The 13,616-nt window shown below is 36.5% G+C and overlaps 1 protein-coding gene and 2 non-coding genes across 3 annotated transcripts; 1 reads left to right on the top strand and 2 right to left on the bottom strand.

Annotated features, from left to right (window-relative positions):
• The first annotated feature begins 6,167 nt into the window (after positions 1 to 6,167).
• Positions 6,168 to 8,386, top strand: LOC106432238 (bidirectional sugar transporter SWEET13). The gene is made up of 6 exons (XM_013873090.3): positions 6,168 to 6,397; positions 6,525 to 6,561; positions 6,650 to 6,863; positions 6,986 to 7,147; positions 7,346 to 7,465; positions 7,869 to 8,386. Exons 1-6 carry the CDS (start codon positions 6,352 to 6,354, stop codon positions 8,172 to 8,174), a joined length of 885 nt encoding a protein of 294 aa, XP_013728544.2. The 5' UTR covers positions 6,168 to 6,351; the 3' UTR covers positions 8,175 to 8,386.
• A 1,338-nt stretch (positions 8,387 to 9,724) lies between these two features.
• On the bottom strand, positions 9,725 to 9,831 carry LOC125579652. Its single transcript, XR_007317712.1, has one exon. It is a non-coding gene; the product is annotated as a small nucleolar RNA R71 (small nucleolar RNA).
• Positions 9,832 to 11,186: 1,355 nt separating this feature from the next.
• Positions 11,187 to 11,292, bottom strand: LOC125579650. Its single transcript, XR_007317710.1, has one exon. It is a non-coding gene; the product is annotated as a small nucleolar RNA R71 (small nucleolar RNA).
• Positions 11,293 to 13,616: the final 2,324 nt, after the last annotated feature.

Raw genomic sequence — 13,616 nt, 5'->3', positions numbered from 1 at the left:
AGAAGATATGTACTATACTGTGATCACTAAATAGCATAGTACAATATATTAACTGTTTATTTTCTCCAAATCTACAATATATTAACACTGTTTATCTTCTTCAAATCTGAATCCCATCTTCATTATCGTTTGTTAAAACATCACTTGATTAACCTTAAGATAGCTTTTTCAATGTGAATTGTTCTTCTTCGTAGATGAATGATAAAAAATCACTAAGCGAAGACGATTTCTGATTTGTGGAGAAGCTAGTGTCACTGTCACTGGTGGCATTGTCAAAAGATTTAAGGGAGTAGTAAAAACCACCATAGGAGGTGGAGGAGAAGAAGATATGTACTATACTGTGATCACTAAATAGCGTAGTACAATATATATTTGATGCGTTATGCATAACTAACATACTATACTATAGCTATTAAATAAATAGTATAGATAATTCAATACACATATATCGAAAATTAGTAAAATTATAAACCCAAAAAAAGATATGAACCCAAACAAAGATACAAAGAAAAGTGATGACACATAGTTGTTGGATCAGATGATTACACGGCATGCAAAGTATCACTTTCCAAAACTTTCATAAAACTTGTAAATGAGCATGGAATAAATGAAAGAGAACAAAAATCAGTATAAATTTTGGAAAAGAAAAAATAGTTTCAGAAGAGTGAGAGTGAGAATGAAATAGTGGGATGAAGGGTATTTTTTTTTTGTCTTTATACATATTATATAAAGAATATCATAGCCAAAGAGTTGTTATGGTTTTATAAGAAAAGCTACTACACAGAGTAAATGGTTGAACTGGTAGATGGCTATCAAAAGGAAGAAATGAAGTTTTAATTAAATCTATCTTGCTGGTCCTTCCGACTTATGTCATGTCCAGCTTCTTGCTTCCTTTAGAGATATATGAAATCCATCGCACAATTTTGGTAGAGCTTAAATCCACCAAAACAAGGAATCCACTGGGCTAAATGGGAAATGATGTGTGCATCTAGAGAAGAAGGAGGAATTGGTTTTCGCATGATCCATGAATTCAATCTTACTCTTTTAGTGAAACAACTTTGGCATCTTGTTTAATTCCAGACTCATTAGTGGCAAGAGTACTTCGAGGAAAATATTATTCGCATGAGTTCGCCTTTGCAAATTGGCACAGTGGATAACCCATCTTATGTGTGTACAAGTATTATAGCGGCAAGAAAGTTATTACTTTTGGATATCAGGAACAAAATGCATTCATGATATGAAATTAATGTTTGGCAGGATCCATGGATTCCCTCAACACCAGCAAGGCCGGCTAGGCCCAGAGTCCCAGTAGTACATACAATGATGACCGTAAGTAGTCTTATTAATTTTGAATCAAAGGAGTGAGATGCTTAGTTACTGAAACAATATGTAGATCAAGAGAACATACCGATGATTCAGAGTTTGGCCATAAGCACTACCCATCGACGTGATACCTTCTGCTGAAGCTACACCAAAAATGGTCAATACACAGTCAAATATGGATATCGGATAGCTGCAAACATACTGACAGATGATGAGGTAAAAGAAGTTCTAGAGCCCAGTATAATCAATCTTCAAGCCTTTGCTTGGAAACTGAATGCACCACAAAAGATTTGCCATCTTAAAGGGCAATTAATTTCAGGGCAGGTAGCAGTCACAAGGAATCTGGTACGTCATAATATACGATGTGATAACTACTTCCCAAGATGTGGAGATACTTTGAATGCCCACCGGCCTTACAAGCATGGACACTATCATCAACACCGTCAAACTCCCTAACTTTTCATATCTCGAGCATCTACACCAACATGGATTACCTATTTTGGAGGAAGAATAGTATTATGGAGCTGGAAGATGATAGAGACCCTTATCCTTGGATAATTTGGTACATTTGGAAGGTTAGGAATGATAAGCTATTCAGAGGTATAGATAGGGACCCATTGGAGCTAGTCAGGTATGCAGAGAGTGAGTATCAGGCCTGGTACAATGCAAAGGATACTATACCTTCTCCTCCACAGGCACAAATTGTTGAAGAAACAGAAGCCTTAAGCTTGGGTAAATATTTGTATGTTGGATGGTTCTTGGACCTCCACTGCTCAATTCAGTGGAATTGGTTGGGTTTGGAAGTATAGCATATGAAAGATCCAACTTATGGGGACACATAACTTAAGGAGCCGTGAGACATCATTACACTCGGAACTGGAAGAGCTAAGATGGGCAATAGAGAGCATGTTACAGCATTTGACCTGTCAGAGATTTGAGACAAATATCAAGGAATTGCAATGGTAGCGGATCCATGAGCTTGGCCAAACTTCTCAACTGAGTTTGAGGTTATCCAAATTCTCCAGATGTGTTTTTTTGAATTTAAGATCAGCTACATCCCAATGGCGCAAAATGGAATTTATGATTCGCTAGCTAGGAATTCCTGTTCTTTTCATAGACCTCTTTGCTTTATTGGTTGTTCTATTCTGATCTGGTTAATACCCAGACCACCTCAAGTTTGAGTAATAGAATAGTCGTTTGTTCCAAAAAAAACAAACTTAATTTTTGGTGTAGCTATATATATTCAATCCAATTTCTCTATATTATTTTTAAACACTTGTATGCAGTGGCAGATCTAGAAAATAAATTGAGTGGGAACATATAAATAAATAAATTAATAATTATATTTATATTTAATATTTTTAAATATTTAATATTTTTTAAAAATAAATTTAAATTAATGCAAATAAAATAATTTTTGAAAAGAAATATAAGATGAATTCACAAATAAAAGAATAAGTTGTTAAGAAAACAAAATATTGAAAGTTTGAAAGACAAAAAAAAAAGTTACTATGTGAAAACAAAAGGACTAAAGGATAGGCAATGTGACTTACGCGAGGAAAAAAAATTGATACTATAGGTGGACGAGAAAGAAAAAAAATCAGAAAAGGAAAGTCAAAATAAAATTAAAAAGCACGTTAAAGGGGTCAGATGGACAATCGAACAGGAGATGGTAAAATGAAGGATTTAACCACTTGAGCTATAGAATCTCTAAAATTCGCTATGAACATAAATAATATCTATTCTTTTGTGGGGGCAGCTTCCCCCTCCCTGTATACTGTAGATCCGCCCCTGCTTGTACATATACTAATGATTAATCGGGAATATAAAAGCATCCTCAACGCAGGTTCTTGAGGCAAGTGCTTAGTGTAGGTCCCACAAAAACCCCAAAAAACAGTTTCTTATAGCGCCCAAATAAGCACATATTTAAGTTGGTTGTTTGCATTGTTCGAGGGCTCTACTGACAAGTGGCGGCTCGCAATTGGTTCGTTTTTAATACTTTTTTTTATTAATCAGACAAAAAAATATGAAAAATAAGCATCCCCAAATGGATTTCATAGGTTAAAGATGCTCTAAGATTTACCCTAAATCATAATATATACATAGTGACGTGAATCCAGTGTAAATGTTTAAGTTGACTGGTACATTAAAAAAGAAGCGATCACATTTTACCACAAAAAAGAGCGATCACGGTTAGGAATTTTAATGGTAGTACTCGCTGTTGGACCGTCCTACCTGGCCTATTAACATATTGTTTAATACAATCAATACCATTAAAAGAGATAATTTCCATTTTATGCTCTTAATGAAATACTTCAGTTTTCCAAAATTGTCCTTAATTTTATTAACAACTAAAATTTTCATTAATGGCATTATTGTCTTTCGATTTTTGGGCATATCATCTATCTATATTATTAAAAGAGAAGTACAAAATAGAAATACCCTTTAATTTTACCTTTTATTTACATTAGAATGCCATTGAGATATTTATTGAACCTATATTTAAGGTTGTTTGTCTTTTCTTAATTTAAATAATAGATTTAAGCATTTAATGTCTTTTCCTAATTTAAATACTAGATTTTCTTAATCAAATCTTAACCAAAATAAATTTCCTAATATATATCATATTAACATATTAAATATTTTTAATATTTGTTAGTAATAAATAATAAAATAAAAATCACACATCATAATCAATTTATATAACATATAAATAATATATAAAATAGTTTATTCATATATTATTAGTATAATGCTTTCATAATATAAGTCCAATTAGTTATAAATATTGGATTTTTATATGATATATTGTGATATAATAGGCAATTAAAATCACAAAATATAATTAATCAAAGTAATAAATAAAATTGTTATGTTTTAAAATGTTATATTAAAAATTATGTAATACATTTTAATTTACAAATATATATGTATATATATATATATATATTATACCATTAGTACAATTAAATTTTTTAAAGTGAAAGCAAATATTTATACCGTCACGGGTTAAGCTCAAGAAATAAACAACAAGAGTGCAAGATTATTTTTCTTTAACAAATTTCTTTTAATAGAAATTATTGTTCCAAATATGTTTATATATTTTATGTATTTATAAATTTAGTTTCTCTATTTTTAAGGGAAGCTAAGATTTTGAAATTGGAAAAAATTATGACCCACCTCTACATTATTTTAATTAGGAAATTTAAATTTTGTATCGAAATATTTTATTAAAATTTCAATTTTTAATTTTTATTATAACTGCAAAGATTAATTTTCAATATAATTCTATGTTTAAATACTATAAATTCATCATCTAATATAAACAAAAAAGTAAAAACATAAAATAAATACCCCCAGTTAGACGGGTCAAGGTCTAGTTACATTTAAATGGACTTAATTCATACAACAAGTAATTTTTATTATTATGGCGTATCATACATTTCATTATGTGTCACGTTGCTCATCACATTACATCGTTAGCGACATGTTACTATTATATGCTAGAAAATCTTCTTTCTTCTCTCTGAAAAAATAAACCTATGACAGTTCACCGAAATAATTAGTTTTACACTGGGTTACAGATTTTCTTATTTTAGCCTATGTTTATGAAATAAATTAGATATGGTCCAAATCTGTTAATTAATTAATGGGTTATGTTTATATATAATCCATTTCATAGCCCATAAACATTTTTAATAATAACAAATAAATTAAAATCTGCAATACCTTTAAAAAGTAATATTAGATATTGAAATTTTCTAACTAAATGATTTTAAGACTTTATCACAAAACTAAAAAAAAATTGGGCCACTTTGTATGTTTAGAAATACAACCATTGTTTAACTTATATACAAACATAAAATGGTTGTGTTGGACATTGTAAATTAAATATTTATTCATACTATACACACTATAAAATTTCTTATTCTATATAATCAAATCATATGACTTATGTTTAATTTATAGAAATCAACAATTCATATACCCGCACTTTTTTATATAACTAAGTAACAAATAACAGACCCGCATAATTGAAACTTGATCATGCGATATTTTATATAATCAAAACAAAACACTTATCCATCTATTTGTAGATAAAAAAACAAAATAGTAGAAGCGCGGGTCAAAAATCTAGTAAACTATTGTTACAACGTAAATCATATTCATTAATCATTATTCAGCAAATTCATACGGCTAATAACGATTTGAGTTACTTTGGTAAGTCAAAATAAAATTTAAACATTGAATAACACTAACCAAAAAAAAACAGCACAGTTCGCTTTTAGTGTGGGGCTCTGATGGAATCGTTAAGCTTGATCAACTCCCACTCCTCGCTAATTAGCTATTAGGGAATCAAAAACTTTAAAAGGTGATTTGAAGTAATCAAAATCATAGTGATCTATACTTCTTTAATGGTTAACTAGATATATAGCAGCCAAACAACGGGCTTATTGGTTACACCGCGACAATACTAAGTAACCACTCATTTAGTGACTTTAATAAAACCTCTATCGACCACTCTTTATTTTCAATTTCTTTTATGTTTTATTTATTTTATGTTTTATTTCTTAAAGAAAGTAATTTTTAGGTCATTCGTATGAGTACGATACTACAAATATAAACATAGCTTTGTGGTATAAAGTTTGATTCTAATTTAATAGACACCAAGAGTGCATGCCACATGAAAATATAATACAACTTTTATTTAAAAGAAAACATCAACTGGAAATATCTGAGACCAATAATGTGACTTGTCCTTCTCTCATTACTCTGGAAACAATGTCGTTCTAAACATATTAACACTACACCCCTTCACATGTGAACCCTCTATATATATCTGCTATGGTTGGCATTGTTTCATAGCTAAAGATCACAAAACTAGAGCTTGGCTTTCAAGAGAAGAAGAGTCTTCAAGAGCTCTATCTCGCTCTTTCGCTTGGTCTTAGATATTTCTTTTCCCGTTCATAGTTTTTGTCAATAATCCGACCAAAAAGGTGAGAGAAATAATCAGGAAAGCAGAAACAAATGGCTCTACCTCACAATGTATGGGCATTTGTGTTCGGAATCATGGGTACGTACATATAATCATTCATAATTTCGGTTGCATATCAAATCTATAGGGGCAAGCTCTATATAACATTTTGAATGATAATGTTTATATGATAAAGTTATAATGTTTCTACGCTGTAATTTGTCAGGTAACATTATATCATTCGTCGTGTTCTTAGCCCCAGTGTAAGAATCAACATGTTCTTAGTCACTCTCTTTTTGTTTTCTTGTCTTTCTATCGAGTTAGTTAAACGTTTTTTTCAATCTTATGTAGACCGACCTTTGTAAGGATATGCAAGAAGAAATCTACAGAAGGATTTCAGTCTCTTCCCTATCTTTCAGCGCTATTTAGCGCATTGCTTTGGATTTACTATGCTATGCAAAAAGATGGCTCAGGCTTCCTTCTCATCACAATAAACGCTGTTGGCTGCTTCATCGAAACCATCTATATCGTCCTTTTCATAACCTATGCTAACAAGAAAACTAGAGTATGTTGAAATACTTTTTTTTTCCGCTTTCACGTTAATCATAGACATGCCCATAAGAACACATATATAAATGCCTTTTTATCTGGTTTTCTCACAGATAGATTATTGAAATGATGTTGCAGATATCCACTTTAAAGGTTCTTGGTCTCTTGAACTTTTTTGGTTTTGCCGCCATTGTCCTTGTCTGCGAGCTGTTAACCAAAGGATCGACACGTGAGAAAGTTCTCGGAGGGATTTGTGTTGGATTTTCTGTCATCGTTTTCGCAGCTCCTTTAAGTATCATGGTACGTATTATGTATGTTCATGCGTATAAAAATAAGATTTATCTATGCGGAGGAAGCATGTTAAGTTTACGTATTATACCTATGAAGAACATAATAAATATTCATATTAAATAGATAGTCTACTTGTCTTTCCTTTCCTGGTTATGTGGAGCATTATATATTTAAAATATTAAAATAAACAATAATAAATTGGTGCAGAGAGTGGTTATACGAACAAGAAGTGTGGAGTTTATGCCGTTCTCTTTATCGTTGTTTCTTACACTTAGCGCCGTCACATGGCTCTTCTACGGTCTCGCTATTAAAGACTTCTACGTTGCGGTGAGTTTTTCTTATTTAATTCAGTTTCGGTAATTTTTAAGCGTATAAAAAAGACCGCACAGCCTTATATGATTAGATTATATGGGTGGTTCGCAATGAAGTAAAATGAGTAGTGTACCACTTTACCTTTGTTCATTTTGGCTTATTCTAACTACATATGCAAAGGCTGTTTGGTACAATACTATAATATGAATGCCGTGTCGACGAATATATGATTGTAAACCGTACGCATATGATTAGCATTATATAAATAATTGGACCCACTAAATTTAAAGTAGAATACTAGAAACACCAAATGTAATTTGTTCTGTTGCGATGTCGGTAATTTTTCTTTGTGCAACATTGTATGTCGGCAATAAATGGAATATTAATGTCCTTTACATCTAATTTTGAACTATTGAAGCTTCCAAATGTGTTGGGCGCATTCTTAGGAGCTGTTCAAATGATTCTCTACATAATCTTCAAGTACTACAAAACTCCGGTGGCTGAGAGAACAGAGAAATCCAAAACGGTGACTGACCATTCCATTGACATGACAAAGCTAACTACCGTTATGCCCACTCCAGTTTCGGATACAGCGGTTCATCCACCGCTTGCTATTCACGATGTTCCCGAGTCTCAGATTCAAGAGACCGAGGTCAAGAACCAGAATATGACCAGTTTGAAAGATCAGAACAACAAGGATCTCGAGAACCAAAACCAACTTTAAGTAGGGATCTTATTTAGACATTAATAATAATGTATTTGTTTGAGTTGTGCACTCTAGCTTAACTTCTTTTCCTTTTTTGTATTTTGTTGTTTCGCATCTTTATTGCGGTCTCTGGTACCTCTTTCAAACCATCATTTTCTTTCCAGGTATCTGGAAATTGTGCTATGATCAATAAAAATCCTTTCTAAAAATCTATAAAACTATTTTTGCTATACCTGTTGTCATTATTATTTGAATACTCTTTATATTGATTAACTAAAAATAATTTTCTATTACATTCACCTAGTTTAATTATATGGCTATAAACAACTCCACATATGTAAATCCACTACCCAGTTTTCTCCTTAGCACATAAATCATGTTGAATGGTTCTCCCTATATCATTGGGAAGTTTGGGAGATAGAGGGAACTGAATATAATATGTTCGATTCAGATTGGAAAAAAGTTTAAATTTATATATAATAATTACCCATAACCTCAAGATAACACAACCTAAGCAATATAATAATACCTCCTTTTTTTTTTACAACGGATGGTTATTCTATTACTTAGATTTGAGGTAGTCTGGGTAATCAGACTGAAACATAACAACCAATAAAACAAAATTCTCTATAGAAAGATCTCGTAATCCTAGTTAGAGATTCCGAAATATAATAATACATTTTATTAGTTGTTTTATTATGTTTTAATCTATAGACCACCTCTCATTTAAGTAATAGAATAACCTTTTGATGTCAAAAAAAGAACACAATAACAAATCCTAATATCTGGAAAATTACTCACTAGTATAAGCCACAAACCAATAACTCGTAACATCTTGTTGACTTTGAATCAATCAACATACACCCTTGATTCGAAGTAACACACCCAACTTACACCAAGAGAACTAATGCTTTGCTTAAAGTTGTGTTTTTGTGAGATTGTCAGATACTTGTTCATTGGTTTCACAAAACTTCATTGTGATTCTTCTTTTTGCTACAAGCTATCGAATGAAATGATGATGAACATATATGTGCTTGGTTCTGCCATGAAATGTTGACTTCCTGGCCACTGTGATTGTTTCCTTATACTCAAGACAAAAGTTAGCTAATAACTTCCTTATCCATCAAAACTTGTCTTGTTGATGCACCAGCTGCGATGTACTCTGCCTCAGACGATTATAGTGCCATTGTTTCTTGCTTTTTTGAAATCCAAGTTACATCACCATACCCAAAGCTATAACAATTTCCGAAGTGCTTTTACGATCATTCAAACTGATCATTCAGAATTTTGAGCTGAAGCCTCAATACTACACTCTCGTGTCGCAGATACTCTACTCTGGGTTACCGCACGAGCATCCTATGGACCATTTGGAACGGTTCGAGGATCTAATCGCTGCTATTCGGATGGAAGGAGTCCCCGAAGATTACCTGCTGTGCAAGCTCTTCAGATACACACTGAATGGAGAAGCGATGCACTGGCTTAGGCAGCAACCCACAGAATCTTTAACATCCTGGAGCAACATCAAGAATGCTTTCTTACGAAACTTTTTCGATGAGGCGTGCGCTGAAGAACTTCGGAACAAAATTTCCACATTCTCGCAGAAGGCTGGAGAGTCCTTCAAAGATGTGTGGATTAGATTTAGGTTCTTCCAGCGAGACTGTCCACACCACAGATTTAACGAAGTGCAGCTGCTAAGCACTTTCTTCCGAGGTCTCGCCTTACAGTATCAAATGGCCCTTGATACGGCGAGTGAAGGAAACTTCACTACTCGGAATCCGTTGGAAGCTGTGAGACTTATCGAAAACCTTGCTAACAGCAGCAGCACCATGTTGGGGTCAAAATCGGTCACGACGGAATCAATGTCTAAAAGTCCGTAAAAATCAGCATTAACATTTTTACGAAAAAGTAATCTTCGTAAAGATATCTTTACAAAGAGCCTTGCGGTAAAATCTTGTTCAAATCTCAATCGAACCACTAAATACCAATTGTTCGAAGGAAACAGACATGTATCCAATTCGGCCGCGGACAAGCTCGAGTACGGCAATCGGACCACGGACAAGCCAAGCTCGATCGAGACGCGGCGACCAAGCAAGCTCGATCGATACGCTTTGCGTCCGTCCCGCTCGGTCACTACGTAGCGACCGAGCGTCCGTCCCGCTCGGTCGCTACGTAGCGACCGAGCGTGCGTTCTGTTCGGTCGTTACGTAGCGACCGAACTCTTCCGAAACGTCTATACAACACCAATTCATGCATTCTCGTCTATCCTACGATGCTATCTCCCGAAGACCGTAGCGAACTCAGTTCATGTCTTCCGACCATTCTAAGACATCAATCAAACTTTGCGGTAAAAACCGCGGAAAGTTCGTTCTTTATCAAAAGAAGTCGTAATAAACGTTTCGAGTCGAAAGAAGGCCCAAAGGGACCTAAGACACGACTCGAGGCCCAACTTACGATTTCTTAACCAAAAGCCCATAAACCGTATGACGGTTTACGCTTGGCGTGCAAGGAAGGATAAATGTCAAGTTTCCGCGGATAAATACGAAATTTTGAGGATAAATACGAAGATCGGAAAAAATGGAATATCTCTATTTTATGCTATGATGGCTTAAGGGCAGAAGAGTAAAAGCGTAAACCGACCTTGGAGCTAGTATATAAGGAGTCCTAGACGAGAGGCATGGGGCAGAACTTTTTAGATTTGGAATTCTCTGCACTTAGAAACTTTAGGCTTTATTCTCGACAAGTTCGGTTTCTATGACTGGCACTCAATTACTAGACGAACTCGCCCAGGCAGTTCGATCTCTTGTCTAGCTCTATCAATTGAACTACGTTCGGCTTGATCCTCGAAAGGGGTACGTAGGCAGCCTTTGACAAGGTTCAGTCCGAAACCAATCAAAAATCTTTTATGTATCTTTTTCGTCTTTTGTTATCGAGCTACGATTCAACTAGGTTTGAGCTTTTAGGCCGCTAGAACTAAGTAACTCGCTGACAGCCTTTGCGGCCAAAACTTCTTTTATGAGGCGTGCGATGAAGAACTTCGGAACAAAATTTCCACATTCTCGCAGAAGGCTGGAGAGTCCTTCAAAGATGCGTGTATTAGATTTAGGTTCTTCCTGCGAGACTGTCCACACCACGGATTTAACGAAGTGCAGCTGCTAAGCACTTTCTTCCGAGGTCTCGCCTTACAGTATCAAATGGCCCTTGATACGGCGAGTGAAGGAAACTTCACTACTCGGAATCCGTTGGAAGCTGTGAGACTTATCGAAAACCTTGCTAACAGCCTTTGCGGCCAAAGCTTTTATGATCTCTTGTAATGATCGCAACGCTCTTACGCGGACTTGAAATAAGATCTACTGTTTTCTCTAAACTCGTTTGTTATCTTTTCATGATTTCCACATATATTCGGTCACTTGTCGTTGGCTCTCGCAGAGATCCGGGACCTCTGAGAAATTAGGGTTTTCCTAGTTTCCTTATTTAAACGGAAATCAACAGTGCAAATTTCGGTTCCCACAGTTTGGCGCTAGAAGGAGGGGGGGGGGGTTACGGATTACTCTTACTCATGGCCACAAAACGCTTGATCGGAACAATGTCTGGATATATGAGACAAACTCGCAGCACTGACTGCTCCTATGGTTAACGCTTACGCAAACGCCGCATTGTTCAATAAAATCGAAAACTTAGTCGCGACCTTCCGCCACAAGGAAGAGCACTAAAACATGTCCGCGATTTCTCTTTCTAAACATAAAGGGAAACAATAAATCTTATCAAACCCCGTAAGTTTGGCTCATTACCGAACAAAATAAATCTCGATGCGTAAGGGTTTTACCAAAACACGTTTTCCGAAAACATTTCGGAAGGATAAAACTTGTTCTCCCAAAAACCGCTGAACAACCCCTAGGTTAATTGCGGAAAAAGGAAACACAACAAAACGATTACACAGCTCGGTCGCTACGTAGCGACCGAGCATACACACTGCTCGGTCGCTACGTACCTACCGAGCAAGCACACGCTGCTCGGTCGCTACGTAGCGACCGAGCACGCAAACTCTGCTTGGTCGCTACGTAGCGACCGAGCACGCACACTGCTCGGTCGCTACGTAGCGACCGAGCACACACACGCTGCTCGGTCGCTACGTAGCGACCGAGCACACACACGGCTCAGTCGCTACGTAGCGACCGAGCACACACACGGCTCGGTCGCTACGTAGCGACCGAGCATACACACTGCTCGGTCGCTACGTAGCGACCGAGCACACACACTGCTCGGTCGCTACGTAGCGACCCAGCACACACACGCTGCTCTGTCGCTACGTAGCGACCGAGCACACACACTGCTCGGTCGCTACGTAGCGACCGAGCACGCACACGCTGCTCGGTCGTTACGTAGCGACCGAGCACACACACTGCTCGGTCGCTACATAGCGACCGAGCACGCACACCGCTCGGTCGCTACGTAGTGACCGAGCTCAAGCCAACTCTCCACTCGCTACATAGCGACCTGTAAGGCCTCAGAAAGGTCCTCCTTTGGGTTCTCTTTTGAATCCTCATCGAAACGCTTTTCGTTTCGTCTCAATCGGAGTTTCCGTTGAGATTTTATGACGAAAAGAAGTAGGACTCTTCTTGGCTTGTTTCCGCTCGCTACGTAGCGACCTGTCAGACTGTCAGTCGCTACGTAGCGACCTGTAAGGACTCAGAAAGGTCCTCTTTTGGGTTCTCTTTTGAATCCTCGTCGAAACGCTTTTCGTTTTGTCTCAATCGGAGTTTCCGTTGAGATTTTACGACGAAAACAAGTAGGACTCTTCTCGGCTTACTTCCACTCGCTACGTAGCGACCTGTCAGACTGTCAGTCGCTACGTAGCGACCTGTAAGGCCTCAGAAAGGTCCTACTTTGGGTTGTCTTTTGAATCCTCGTCGAAACGCTTTTCGTTTCGTCTCAATCGGAGTTTCCGTTGAGATTTTACGACGAAAACAAGTAGGACTCTTCTCGGCTTGCTTCCACTCGCTACGTAGCGACCTGTCAGACTGTCAGTCGCTACGTAGCGACCTGTAAGGCCTCAGAAAGGTCCTCCTTTGGGTTGTCTTTTGAATCCTCATCGAAACGCTTTTCGTTTCGTCTCAATCGGAGTTACCGTTTAGATTTTACGACGAAAACAAGTAGGACTCTTCTTGGCTTGCTTCCACTCGCTACGTAGCGACCTGTCAGACTGTCAGTCGCTACGTAGCGACCTGTAAGGCATCAGAAAGGTCCTCTTTTGGGTGCTCTTTTGAATCCCGATCAAAACGTTTTTCGTTTCGTCTCAATCGGAGTTTCCGTCGAGATTTTACGACAAAAACAAATAAGACTCGTCTAAACTCATTCGCTTGCTCCTACTCGCCCTTACCTCCAGCTTTGTATTCTCCTTCAAATCTCGATCGAAACGTCTCTTGTTTCTATCGGAGTTACCATTGAAACTTTACGATAAAA

Source organism: Brassica napus, chromosome A10, assembly GCF_020379485.1.
Source record: "Brassica napus cultivar Da-Ae chromosome A10, Da-Ae, whole genome shotgun sequence".
NCBI lineage: Eukaryota > Viridiplantae > Streptophyta > Magnoliopsida > Brassicales > Brassicaceae > Brassica > Brassica napus.
This window is presented reverse-complemented; position numbering and strand designations above follow the sequence as displayed.